Source organism: Lepidochelys kempii, chromosome 5 (assembly GCF_965140265.1).
Source record: "Lepidochelys kempii isolate rLepKem1 chromosome 5, rLepKem1.hap2, whole genome shotgun sequence".
In the NCBI taxonomy this organism is placed as follows: domain Eukaryota; kingdom Metazoa; phylum Chordata; order Testudines; family Cheloniidae; genus Lepidochelys; species Lepidochelys kempii.
In genome coordinates, this window is record NC_133260.1 from 92,728,631 (window position 1) to 92,743,449 (window position 14,819).

The 14,819-nt window shown below is 40.1% G+C and overlaps 1 protein-coding gene across 4 annotated transcripts in view; it reads left to right on the top strand.

Annotated features, from left to right (window-relative positions):
- FRMD3 (FERM domain containing 3) overlaps positions 1-14,819 on the top strand; it is a 222,269-nt gene that overhangs the window by 116,600 nt on the left and 90,850 nt on the right. For 3 of the 4 annotated variants that reach the window (XM_073345076.1, XM_073345079.1, XM_073345077.1), the window contains one exon: positions 7,113-7,191. The exons of the other annotated variant lie outside the window; for it this stretch is intronic. In XM_073345076.1, coding sequence (XP_073201177.1) covers positions 7,113-7,191 — 79 coding nt within the window. The remainder of the gene's footprint in view (positions 1-7,112; positions 7,192-14,819) is intronic. 4 annotated transcript variants of the gene reach the window in all.

Sequence of the window (14,819 nt, forward strand, 5' to 3'; positions counted from 1 at the left end):
TTACAATGGGAGTGTGAGGAGGGGCTACATACACTTAACATTCCTTAAACTTCTTTAAACTTAAGCCAAGAAACACCACCTGATAAAAACAGCAACAAAGGAACCAGCTGCAGGAGTAAAAAGAGAATGCACGCAGATGTCCAGCAACAAAGTGGGGGTGACCCAGTTTATTACACCCAATGCAGCATTTATGATTACCTGCCCTGTGGGCAGGTGGCATATGTGTGCATTCGGTGCAAGGAGCTCCTGGCCCTCAGAGACCAAGTACAGGCTTTGGAGACCAGGGTGCCTGAGCTGGAGGAGCTAAGGGAGACAGAGAAGTACACAGATGAGACTTTCCGGGACACAGTAGAACAATCCCATCCCTGGTCTGACAGCCTCTGTGCTGTTGAGGAGGATGAAAGTCTCAGGGAAGGAGAACATCCATCTGGAGCAGAGGGAAACGATCCCATAGATTGGACCCTCCTCCTAGATGATGATGTGGTATCCTCTCGCACTGAGGATATCTCTCTGGGGGAGGGAACTCCATAGGAAGAGACAGGTATTAGTAATGGGTGATTTGATCATTAGAAACATAGATTGCTGGGTTTGTGATGACCGGGAGAACCACATGGTGACTTGCCTGCCTGGTGCGAAGGTTGCGGATCTCTCGAGACCTCTAGATAGACTTACGTGTAGTGCTGGGGAGCAGCCAGTGGTCATGGTACATGCAGGTACCAATGACAGAGGGAAGGATAGGAGAGAGGTCCTGGAGGCCAAATTTAGGCTGCTAGGTAAGAGATTGAAATCCAGGACCTCCATGGTAGCATTCTCTGAGATGCTCCCAGTTCCACGTGCAGGGCCAGTTACACAGGCAGAACTGCAGGGTCTCAATGCATGGATGAGACGATGGTGTACGGAGGAGGGGTTTAGATTTATTAGGAACTGGGGGAATTTTTGAGAAAGGGGGAGCCTATTCAGGAAGGATGGGCTCCACCTAAACCAAAATGGAAACAGATTGCTGGCACTTAACATTAAAAAGGTTGTAGAGCAGTTTTAAAACTAAGAGCTGGGGGAAAGCGGACAGGTGCGGAGGAGTACGTGGTTTGGACAGAGGCATCCCTTAGGGGAGGATCTAGTAATGGAGATTCTCCATGACCTAGTAAGGAGGAGAGGATGGAAGATAAAATACAGGTAGGATCTGATGAGAAACAGTCAAATGAAAAATGTCTTATTCAATTACATCATGTAATGGGAGACCGCTAAAAAGTGACAAGTTTTTAAACTGCTTATATACCAATTCTAGACGTCTAAATAATAAGATGGGTGAACTAGAGTGACTTGTATTGAATGAGGTTATTGATCTAATAAGCATCACAGAAACTTGGTGGAATGAGAATAATCAATGGAACACAGTAATACCAGGATACAAAATATATTGTAGGACAGAACAGTCGTGCTGGTGGGAGAATGGCACTATATGTGAAAGAAAGCATAAATCAAATGAAGTAAAAATCTTAAATGAACCAAACTGTACCATAGAATCTCTATGGACAGTATTTCCATGCTCAAATAATAAGAATATAGCAGTAGGGATATACTACCGACCACCTGACCAGGATAGCGATAGTGACTGTGAAATGCTCAGGGAGATCAGAGAGGCTATTAAAGTAAAAAAACTCAGTAATAATGGGGAATTTCAACTATCCCCATATTGACTGGGTATATATCACCTCAGCAAGGGATGCAGAGAGAGCTTCTTGGAGCAGGTAGTCCTGGAACCAACAAGAGGAGAGGCAATTCTTGATTTAGTCCTACGTGGAGCACAGGATCAGGTCCAAGAGGTTGAATATAGCTGGACCGCTTGGTAATAGTGACCATAATATAATTAAATTCAACATCCCTGTGGTGGTGGTGAAAACACCCCAGTGGCCCAACGCTGTAGCATTCAATTTCAGAAAGGGGAACGACACAAAAATGAGGTGGTTAGTTAAACAGAAATCAAAAGGTACAGCATCAAAAGTAAAATCCCTGCAAGCTGCATGGGAACTTTTTAAAGACACCATAATAGAGGCTCAACTTAAATGTATACACCAAATTAAAAAACATAGTAAGAGAACCAAAAAAGAGCCACCATAGCTAAACAGTAAAAGAAGCAGTGAGAGGCAAAAAAGCATCCTTTAGAAAGTGGAAGTTAAATCCTAGTGAGGAAAATAGAAAGGAGCATAAACTCTGGCAAATGAAGTGTAAAAATATAATTAGGAAGGCCAAAAAAGAACTTGAAGAACAGCTAGCCAAAGACTCCAAAAGTAATAGCAATTTTTTTAAAGTATATCAGAAGCAGGAAGCCTGCTAAACAACCAGTGGGGCCACTGGATGATCGAGATGCTAAACAAGCACTCAAGGATGATAAGGCCATTGTGGAGAAACTAAATGAATTCTTTGTATTGGTCTTCACGGCTGAGGTTGTGAGGGGGATTTCCAAACCCGAGCCATTCTTTTTTTAGATGACAAATCTGAGGAACTGTCCCAGATTAAGGTGGTGTTAGAGGAGGTTTTGGAACAAATTAATAAATTAAACAGTAATAAGTCACCAGGATCAGATGGTATTCGTCCAAGAGTTCTGAAGGAACTCAAATGTGAAATTGCAGGACTACTAACTGTAGTCTGTAACCTATCATTTAAATCCGATTCTGTACCAAATGACTGGGCGAATGTGACACCAATTTTTAAAAAGGGCTCCAGAGGTGACCCTGGCAATTACAGGCTGGTAAACCTGACTTCAGTACCGGGCAAACTGGTTGAAACTATAATAAAGAACAAAATTGTCAAATACATAGATGAAAATAATTTGTTGGGGAATAGTCAACATGATCTTTGTAAAGGGAAATCATGCCTCGCCAATCTACTAGAAATTGTTGAGGGGGTCAACAAGCATGTGGGCCAAGGGGATCCAGTGGATATAGTGTTCTTAGATGTTCAGAAAGCCTTTGACAAGGTCCCTAACCAAAGGCTCTTAAGCAAAGTAAGCAGTGATGGGATAAGTGGAAGGTTCTCTCATGGACTGGTAACGTTAAAAGATAGGAAACAAAGGGTAGGAATAAATAGTCAGTTTTCAGAACGAGGAGACATAAATAGTGGTGTCCCCCAGAGGTCTGTACTGGGCCCAGTCCGATTCAACATATTCATAAATGATCTGGAAAAAGGGGTAAACATTGAGGTGGCAAAATTTGCAGATGATATAAAACTACTCAAGATAGTTAAGTCCCAGCAGACTGTGAAGTGCTACAGAAGGATCTCTCAAAACTGGGTGACTGGGCAACAAAATGGCAGATGAAATTCAGTGTTGATAAATGCAAAGTAATGCTCATTGGAAAACATAATATCAACTATACATGTAAAATGTTGAGGTCTAAATTAGCGGTTACCGCTCAAGAAAGAGATCTTGGCATCAATGTAGACAGATCTCTGAAAACATACACTCAATGTGCAGCAGCAGTCAAAAAAGCAAACAGAATGTAATCTGAATGGTAATCAGAATGGTAATCATTAAGAAAGGAATAGATAATAAGACATAAAATATCATATTGCGTCTATAAATCCATGGTGCGCCCACATCTTGAATATTGCTGCAGATGCGGTCGCCCCATCTCAAAAACGATGTATTGGAATTGGAATACAATTGGAATTGGAGTTGAGAAAACATGATTAGGGGTATGGAACGGCTGCCATATGAGGAGAGAGTAATAAAACTGGGACTTTTTGAGCGTGGAAAAGAGACGACTAAGGAGGGCTATGATAGCGGTCTATAAAATTGTGACTGGTGTGGAGAAAGTAAATAAGCGTTTACTCCTTCTCATAAGACAAGAACTAGGGGCCACCAAATGAAATTAATAGGCAACAGGTTTAAATGGGCGACGGGATGGATCACTCGATTACCTGTTCCGTTCATTCCCTCTGGGGCACCTGGCATTGGCCACTGTCAGAAGACAGGATACTGGGCTAGATGGACCTTTGGTCTGACCCAGTATGGGCATTCTTATGTTCTGATTTATGGGATCATATTCACTCAAATGTCTATATGTCTTACATCCATTCCAACTTTTTTTTTTCCTCCTTGGTAATTTCTCTTTGCCTGTTTTGTCTGTTTTCTCTTATTTCTTTTAAAACTCTTCTCTTTCCCAAGCTGATTAGGCATTCAGAAAAAGCAATGCTCCCAGGCATATTAGGGAGGTTAGTGTTGATACGTGCCAGCATGAATATTCATTAAAATTAAAGGCCTGTGGTAGCCATGGAAAAAAAAAAGGTGTTCATATTGGTAAGTGTACAAAGAATTGAGTTGTTGAGAGGAAAGTGCAGTCTCTGTGCTCATTCCATCACTTGTCTCTCTTCTGGCAAAGCTGTGGTGGTGGTTTATAGAATATTGACATTTGTCCACAAATGTCCGCTTTCCTAATAAACAGTATTTTCTTATAAAATAAGGTTAATTTTTATTTAAATCTAAAAACTGAAATGTATTAGGGCTGTCGATTAATTGCAGTTAAGTCACGTGATTAACTCAAATAGATTAATCTCGATTAAAAAAAATTTATCGCAATTAATCACACTGTTAAATTTCAATTGGTATTCTATTGTTTGTAAAATATTTTTGGATGTTTTTCTACATTTTCAAATATATCTATTTCAATTACAACACAGAATGCAAATTGTACAGTGCTCACTCTATATTTTGCAAATATTTGCACTGTAAAAATGATAAACAAAAGAAATAGTATTTTTCAATTCACCTCATACAAGTACTGAAGTACAAGCTCTTTATCATGAAAGTGCAACTTACAAATGTAGTTTTTTTGTTACATAACTGCACTCAAAAACAAAACAATGTAAAACTTTAGAGCCTACAACTGCACTCAGTCCTACTTCGTGTTCAGCCAATCTCTAAGAGAAACAAATTTGTTTACATTTACGGGAGATAATGCTGCCCACTTCTTAATTCCAGTGTCAACTGAAAGTGAGAACAGGCGTTCGCATGGCAGTGTTCTAGCTGGCATTGCAAGATATTTACGTGCCAGATGCACTAAAGATTTGTATACCTCTTCATGCTTCGGCTGTCATTCCAGAAGACATGTTTCCATGCTGATGACACTCATTTAAAAAAATGCATTAATTAAACTTGTGACTGAACTCCTTGGGGGAGAATTATGTGTCTCCTGCTCTGTTTTACCTGCATTCTGCCATATATTTCATGTTATAGCAGTCTCGGATGATGACCGAGAACATGTTTGTTTGAAGAACGCTTTCACTGCAAATTTGACAAAATGCAAAGAAGATACCAATGTGAAATGTCTATAGATAGCTACAGCATTCAACCCCAGCTAAAGAATCTGGAGTGCCTTCCAAAATCTGAGAGGAATAAGGTGTGGCACATGCTTTCAGAAGTCTTAAAAGAGCAACACTGATGTGGAAACTACAGAACCCAAACCACCAAAAAAGAAAATCAACCTTCTGCTCGTGGCATCTGATTCAGATGATGAAAATGAACATGTGGTGGTCTGCACTGCTTTGGATCGTTATTGAGCCGAACCAGTCATCAGCATGGATGCATGTCCTCTGTAATGGTGGTTGAAGCATCAAGGGACATATGAATCTTTAGTGCATCTGGCATCTTAATATCTTGCGACATGCAAACTCCTGTTCTCACTTTCAGATGACATTGTAAATGAGAAGCAGGCAGCATTATCTTCTGCAAATGTAAACAAACTTCTTTGTCTGAGCGATTGGCTGAACAAGAAGTAGGACTGAGTGGACTTGTAGGCTCTAAAGTTTTACATTTGTTTTATTTTTGAATGCTGGTTTTTTGTACATAATTCTATATTTGTAAGTTGCACTTTCATGATAAAGAGATTGCACTATAGTACTTGTATTAGGTGAATTGAAAAATACTATTTCTTTTGTATTTTACAGTGCAAATATTAAATCAAAAATAAATATAAAGTAAGCACTGTACCCTCTGTATTGTGTGTTGTAATTGAAATCAATATATTTGAAAATGTAGGAAACATCCCAAAATATTTAAATGGTATTCTATTATTGTTTAACAGCATGATTACTTTTTTATCTATTATATATAGGCTGTCAAACAATTAAAAAATTAATCTGTGGTGATTCCTCCTAACTGAATAGATCATGGTCTCTTACTTTCACATTAGTACTGCTCTGCGCTCATGGTTCTCTCACCCTAGCATGATTACTATATATTAGGGCTCCCGGGGCTGCAGTTACACTTAAGTGCTCACTGGAAACTACATTATTGGAATAGAACTACAGAATCTCCCTGCTGCCATGTTAAGGCATGAAGTAAGAAAGTGTAATGCTGTGTTCATTAATATACGCGCGCTCTCTCTCTCGTGTGCTGTCTTCCTCTCAAAAATGTGTGTGTGTATAATAGGCAAACACTAAAATGACAGCTGAAATATCAGATCAGTGAAATAGATATAGATTATGTTACTGTAATTTTACTGGAGTAATTAAGCACTGCATATATCCTCTTTGGAAAGGTTAAAACATTAAACTTAATCAAACCCCACTGCTGATACAGTACTTCAGTTTGAGATCTGATTATCTGAAAGTGATGATGATCTCTAATTACAAAACTGTTGGTTCAGATACAGGTAAGTTGTTTGCAGACACAAATGAAATTCAGTGAATGGCTTGTTCCATTTTGTAATCTAGGCATTACCATCACCAGGAAAAACAGTTATACAGGATGTATTTGCACTTCACTGCAACAAGAGAGGAGTTTAAAGCTTCTGATTTACTATGTTAATTGACATGAAAAACAACTACATTTTTTTCCACTGCATGTGTTGAGCAATAAATACTGTGAGGCGCAAAACTATGTAATTGATTTGCGTAGTTTGGCTGGATCCTGCATATGCTTTGGACTTTCCTGTAATATGTTCCATAGAATATTTTTATTTTTTGTTTTTGTTTGGTGTGCTGCCTGATGTTGCAGAGCAAATCATCTCACAGGCTATTTGGTAAGACTGTTGAAAGCTTCTCCTGGAGTGTGATTGAGGTGATGTTCTTTGCTGCTGTTCTCATGCTTTTTTTTTTTTTTAATAATGTTTCAGCTCATCCACCATATACCATGTGCTTTAGAGTGAAATTCTACCCACATGAACCCTTGAAGATTAAAGAAGAGCTCACCAGGTATTTTTTCTGTCTGTGCATTTAATGTAAATCTTTACCAAGTCAAGAAATCATACATTTAGTTGCAGGATTGGTCTCCCTTGGTTCACAACAAAATGTAAAGTCACATATGCTGTGCTAAACATTTGAGCTGTTGCTAGCATTTATTTAACATATATTTATCTTTCACTTTTCCAAGCACTCTTTGGGAGCTTAACTGATTAACATAAACGAGCGGTGACAGAGTGTGGGTTCCAACGGAATGCACCATAGATTGAGGCAGTGGTTAGAATAGGAGACTTGGAATTAGGATTTATTCTTGGCTCTGCCACTGACTAGCAGTGTGGCCTTGGGTAAGTTTGCCTCAGATTCCTCATCTTAAAATAAGAAGGATAATACCACTGTGGTAGAAAAGCTTAATTCAGTAATGACCCTGATGCTTCAAATATAAACATGAGTAGTCCCACTGAATTTACTGACGTGTACATGTTTGCAGGACTAGGTACATTGTTTTTGTAAAGAACTTGGAGACCTTCCTTAGGAAGGTGCTATAGAATTGCTGCATACTTTTATTATTATTACTCAGCTGATTATACTTTCAGTTGTGAAGCATGCATGCACTCCTGTAGAGCACAGCAGGTATGGAGGTCGAGGGCTGAATTTTTTTCCAGTAAATTTTTTGAAGATGCCTGTGGCAGCAGAACAGTCATGTTCGATGGATGGGGGATAAGGCTTGCTATCTATCTTTTATTTATTTTATTTATTTAAAGTAGCCCTCACTTGTTTAACACATGTGTTCTGTTGCCATGGATATTTTCAAAAAATGTACTGGAAAAAAATTGAGTCTGGTAGTGGCCCTCTTGACCTCTGCACCAGTTTTGTTTTTCAGGAGTGCGTGTATGCCTCACAACTGGGAGTGCAATGAAATAAGTCCTATGTTGTGGAAATTCTCAAAGCACTTCAATAGCATTGTCCCCAATCCTGCAGATTCTTATACAAGTGACTATCTTGATGTGTCGGAATGGTCCCAGTACTACTGAATATTGTACTGAAAGATGGAGCTTGCATTCTGCTAAATGCTGTTTTTCTGTATATGTATGTATTTATACAACCGACATTAGAATGGTGTTCATATTACATTTATTTTCCTTTGATAAATATTAGAACTAAGTGGTTTACTGGATAGGGAACAGGCCTGTGAGTTAGGATATTTGGGATAATCATCAGTATCTTTCCTTGGACAAATCTCTGTGTGTGTGTGTCTGTGTAAACTTGGTGTAACCCCGGGCCATGCAACAAACTTGCTGCAAGGCTTCTTTAATTAATCTTTGTAAAATATTTTGAGGTCATATAATGAAAGTTTTTGTATACGTGCAAAGTCATTGTGGATAGTTCTCTGAAATCATCCCCTCAATGTGCAGCGGCAGTCAAAAAAGCGAACAGAATGTTGGGAATCATCAAGAAAAGGATGATTTTTTTTTAAAGATTTTTAAGAAAGGGATCGATAATAAGACAGAAAATATCATGTTGCCTCTATAAATCTATGGTACACCCACAGCTTGAATACTGCATGCCGATGTGGTTGCCCCACCTCAAAAAAGATATTGGAATTGGAAAAGGTTCAGAAAAGGGCAACAAAATTGATTAGGGGTATAGAACGGCTTCCGTATGAGGAGAGAGTAATAAGACTGGGACTTTTCAGCTTGGAAAAGAGATGGCTAAGGGGGAGATACGATGGTATCATGAGTGGTATAGAGAAAGTAAATAAGGAAGTGTTATTTACTACTTCTCATAATACAAGAACAAGGGGGCACCAAATGAAAATAATGGGTAGCAGGTTTAAAACAAACAAAGTTTTTTTTCACGCAACATACTGTCAACCTCTGGAACTCCTTGCCAGAGGGTGTTGTGAAGGCCAATACTATAACGGGGTTCAAAAGGGAGCTAGATAGATTCATGGAAGATAAGTCCATCAGTGGCTATTAGCCAGAATGGGCAGGAAAAGTGTCCCTAGCCTCTGTTTGCCAGAAGCTGGGATTGGGTGACAGGGCATGGATCACTTGATGGAAACCTGTCTGTTCATTCCCTTAAGGGCACCGGCCTTTGGCCACTGTCAGAGGACAGGATACTGGCTTGAGACTTTTGGTCTGACCCAGTATGGCCATTCTTATGTTATCCGTATAAATTATTACACAGAATGCATTCTTTTAACGTGTATTATAGGTATAAAACAGCTATGGTATATAAGTAATGCTACTCGATTTATTTTGCTATTTATAAAACTTTTGAATTGATCAAAGCCTTCTCTTGTTTTTATGTTGCTTTCTTTTAGGAACTATGCACTGTACAGGGCCTAGAGAGGCAAAATAGCATAGCTGTAGGCTTTTTGGGAGGGATTCTGGATTAATTTAAAAAAAGTTGTCATTTTAAAATCACATTGCTGTCCAAATTTTTTTTAACTACCATTTTTATAAGTATCAATTAATATAACTATAAATTGAAAGACGCTAAAGGCAACATACTCTAATTTTAGCCACAAAGCTAAGAAGCAATACTATAGGAAAATTAATTTTCTTTTTCATTTTAACTTTTTCATTTGACAGCATTTTATGTACAGTCCGTTTCACTCGTTCCCCTATATTGTCATTTTGGCAGGTTTTTTTGTTGCTTGTATGGGTCTTTCACGTAGAGACAGGGAATAGGAAACATTTCTAAAAAAAGGAAAATGTAACTGTATAATCACATAGGCTCTGAGAGTTTGCTGCAGCAGCTAAAACAGGAGGCAGTGTGTGGGATTACAAATGGGAGGTAAAACCCCCTCTATAAACTAAATTAAGTTAATTCATTTTCTTCTATCAAAATGACCATGGATTTAAAAAGATATAAAAGGTGTCAGTATTTAGCAGTGTGCAAACGGTTATTTCCTCTTGGCCCTGGCTTCCTTTTTCAGTAGGACACCTCCACACACACATTGTACCTTTCCTCGCTGATGAGTTACATCTCCTGCCCTGCATGTTTTCAGATACTTCACTGGGAAAAAAATTAAGGACATTCTGGGACCTTGACCTCTGCACCAGTTGTGCTCCATAGGAGTGTACCTCTCTCCTGAAAAGTGGTGGAGTCAGCATGATAGTATGCTGCACTCCTGATTGCACCTGGAGTCTGCAAAGATCAAAGCACTTCACTGAAGTTATTCTCACGCATATTCAAGCAAGATAAATGTATCTTCCTTAAATATGGAAACAGAGACACAGCAAGGTGACGTAGCTTGCCCAAGGCCATACATGAAGTCAGTGGAAGACTCAGGAATAAAATCTGGTCTCTGTTCTCCTAATCTCCTGTTCTAATTGCTAGGCCCAAAAGCAAGCCAGTTTATAGGCATAGATTACAGCTATATGACAAGGAAAAAATGGGTGAGGTCCCATAGTGCAGAGGCGGATTAGGGGTTTGTGGGGCCCTGAGCCAGAGCAAGTGGGGGCCCTTCCTCACCCCTTCTGCCTGCAGTCCCCCAGTGCTCCTGCTGCAGAGCAGAGTCTTGCCCTGCCCCGCCTGCCCGGCACTCCTGCTGGGGGGGGGGCAGGGTCAGGGTGCAGGGGCTTCCCTGCAGGAGTGCGGCAAACCCCCATGCCCTGACCCCGCTCCCTGGCAGGAGTGCTGGGCGGGTTGGGATGCGGGGGAGCTCCAATTGGCCGGGACCCCTGGGCACAGGCCTCATTGGCCCAGTGGCTAATCCACCACTGCTGTAGTGCACAAATTACGAATCCTAGCTATAGTTCTCTGAGCATTTCTCTTTGACCGTACTTAGCTTTGTACTCCCTATGCTGTATATAGAGTGGTATTTATTGTATCACATCTCTTGCATTGTTTGATACACAAGGCTAAATCTGACATATGCTGACCCTCTCTAAATATACAATATGAACTACTGTACATTGTAGTCTTTACAGAGCTTTATAGAAATAACTTTTAATGGAATACAATCGTCAAAGAGAGATGGATAGATAGATGGAAAGGGGAAGATCTTTCACAAGAGGTGGTCTCATTTCCTTTGCTTTTCAATGCCAGTGTTTAAAAAAGTCGTATCAGATTGCTGACTTTTTTTTCTTATTGAAAAAAATGAGACAAGTGGTAACAGGTGTAGAATTTAAGTAGGAGTTAAAAGGCCTGGTGTGTGCCACCAACAGTGAAGCTAATGGGTCTCTTGTTAGATGTCCGTTTAAACGGTGGCTACACATGTTGAAATGATAAAGGACCTGTGTATAAATTTAACTGTGAAGCTGCAGGTGGCTTTAATTATGTAAAGTGTTTCAAATTGCTAATGCAGTGGCTCTCAACCTTTCCATATTGTACCCCTTTCAGGAGTCTGATTTGTCTTGTATACCCCAAGTTTCACCTCACTTAAAAATTACTTGCTTACAAAATCAGACATAAAAATATAAAACAGCATGCTATTACTGAAGAGTTGCTTACTTCCTCATTTTTACCATATAATTCTAAAATAAATCAAAGGGAATATAAATATTGTACTTACATTTCAGTGTATAGTAGTATATAGAGCAATGTAAACAAGTAGTATGAAATTTTTAGTTTCTACTGACTTTGCGAGTTCTTTTTATGTAGCTTGTTGTAAAACTAGACAAATATCTAGATGAGTTGATGTATCCCGCGGAAGACCTCTGTGTACCCTGAGGGGTACACGTACCCCTTGTTGAAAACCACAGTGCTCAGGGACCAATAAATTAGCACAGTGGTGGGAAGGGGTAGCTGGGTCGTCAGACCCAACATATTACAGATTTGCCCTTTTAGAAGTTGACAGATCTGGATGCTAGATTATTTAAGGTCAGCCCCTGCTCCTTAATGGCAATTCCAGTAGACTCCACTAGACTCCTTTAGCTAATCTGTTGTTTTTTTTGTACTGTGGGACCAGGTAGCTTCAGGATTCAGCAGCCTAACACACCTTTGGCATTAGGTTTTGAAACAGAGCAAACTAGAAGCAGAAGGATCCAGTTGGAAACTTTTCATGTGGAATTCCACTTCAGCTGTTGACTTGTGAAAGATATCGTGGGATCTTTTTGGTTTTAGCCAAGTAATGCTTGTGTTAGAGCAAATCAATGTAGAAAGTGACCTCAGGGCTAACAGCTGCAGCCAAAACCAAACTAAAACAAACAAAATATTGATTTTTTTTCCATTTAATTCTTATTATTAGGTTATTTTATGTTCTCTTAGGATTAGACTAGATAACAGAGAAATCAAATTTTAAACAGAGGCCTGAGAGAACCTGGTGTCTATATAGACTGAAGGATAAACACATTGTAATTAACTGCACAAAAACTTCTTAAGGCAAAGTTAAGATCGCCCAGTGATGCCTGATGCCCTTCCAGAACATTTAGTTCAGCTACACTCAGACTTCTGAAAACCAGGAAAGGTAGAGGTAAGGAAATACAAACTTTAATGTCTGAAAATCAGGAAATGCAACACTACCTTACTACTGCCCGCGGTTCCCGGCCAATAGGAGCTGCGAAGCCAGAGCTCTGGGCGGAAGCAGCCCGCAGAGCTGACTGGCCACACCTCCACCTGGCAGCTGAGCAAGGGGGATGTCGCTGCTTCTGGGGAGCACCCTAGGTAAGCGCCGCCCAGAGCCTGTCTCACCCCATCCTGTGCCCCTGCCCCCTCCCACGTCCAAACTATGCTGCTGGGGGGTGGGGCACGGTGGCCCGAGACTGCCCCAGCAGCAGTCAGTGCGCCTGGTGCAGGGGCTGCCCGAGCTGCCCCTGAGCCAGGAGCGCCAGGTGCACCAGCTGCTGCAGAAGTCATAGAATCCATGACCTCTGTGACAAACTTGCAGCCTTACCCATAATGCACAAACTAGCACTCTACCCTTACAGATTAATTCAGGAGTTCTTAGTTCTTTCAGCTGATCAGGGAGCAATAGAGGGAAGGGGACCTGTGAGCCGTACCCCCTCCCCCACCCCCTCACCTGATGAAGCAGCCATGGGGAGGAACTGTGGGGAAAGGAGCTGGTATTTGTAGAGCAGGCATTATAATTTCACTAGGAGTGTCTGTAGTCTGTGTGATTTTGGCCTCAGATACTATGTCCGTAGTGTGTGTGTGTCTCTGTATGACATAGCCTGATACAGGAAATACAAGATATCTGGAGGTCTGATGTTGGCAGCAGCCTGTCTCTAATAGAGTAATGAACTCTGCTTGTAAAAAGTGTCTGACCTTATTGAACATCCCAGACCACAACAGTAACTACTAATTTTTAACCTACACTAATTAAGTAGTCAACATCCTGAGGGGGGAAAAAAATATCCTGTGTTTTTCATCTGCTTGTTTGTCCCTGTACAAACACAGTTTACTTTCTCTTTTCATTGACTCAGACCCCCTTCTTGCAGCCAGATTTCAGGGCAGAGACTCTGCAGGACTGTGATAGAGAGCTTGAAAGCATACATATTTTCAGTGTTCTTCCAAGTTTCTTTTTGAAACCATCTTGCCTTATTTTGTCACATTTCAGCTGACTAATCCTCCACAAACCTGTGTCACATAAGCATCACAGACTTGACAGGGTTAGCAGTGTGGGTGTGTATGCGCAGAGAGATACAAGTGTAACAACCCCATCACCTCGGTCATCCACAGGGATAGAATTCAGTATCTTCTGCTCCAAAGCATTTTTACCACTGGAGCGAACAGTGCAACTGTTGGTTATTAGTATAAGCAGGCTTTTAATCTCTTGATAGACCAGACACTAGAAAGGGAAACAATGCACTTAGCCAGCATGTTACATAAACATCTAATCTAGTTTGCTTGGGGAGAGTAACATCCACTTTAATCAGCTGTCCTAGTGGTGATTTATTTTATTTATTTAGTTTGAAATTTAGGGATGCTTAAACTGCTGTAACTGTATTGTGTGGAGAGAAAAAGCAAGGGGCTCAGAGCAGCCTGTAGAGAAGCCTTAGAGAGGGTCTCCAAAACCCCTGTTTGTCCTAGAGATGGGCTGTGCATCAGCTTGCTCTATGGAAGTATGTAGGATTGTGCATGGGAAGAATGGATCCGTGACAGGAGCAAGGCAAATAGATCTGTAGGTTTCTCAGATCTACTTTGGCACAAACATTTATTTTTTTTAAAATGTCAGTTCATTTCACTCTTCTTGCTTTGGTTAAAAAAAAAAAAGTGTTACTTATTTTTGTGCCATTAATTCAAACCCAAGGGCCTCATGCACTCCTAACTCTTAATCCCTACATAGTCCTATTAAAAGACTAGAAGTGTGTCTTGTCTATAATTGTGTTGTTAAAATTAGAGCATCCGAAGTCCCTTTAAGGTCTAAAAGATAATATTGAATCAGCCATAATCCATGATTATCTGCAGCTGAAACCAATATCCCTACAGGGGAAATAAAACACACCAATGTTAAAGGTGGATTCTTTCAGCAAACCTTCGTGTTATTTTCTAAATCATGTTTTAGAAACAGATCTTGAATCATTTGGTTGTTGTAAAAAAAAGCACTATAAAATATTTCTGTGCAAGCAAAGTAGATAAAATAAAAACATTATTTATGGTCAGATTAGCATTTAATTTTGTAAATATCATATAAGGGCTAACATTTAGTGGTCTGATTTTCAAACATGCGGAGTACTCAGCAGGTCAGTATT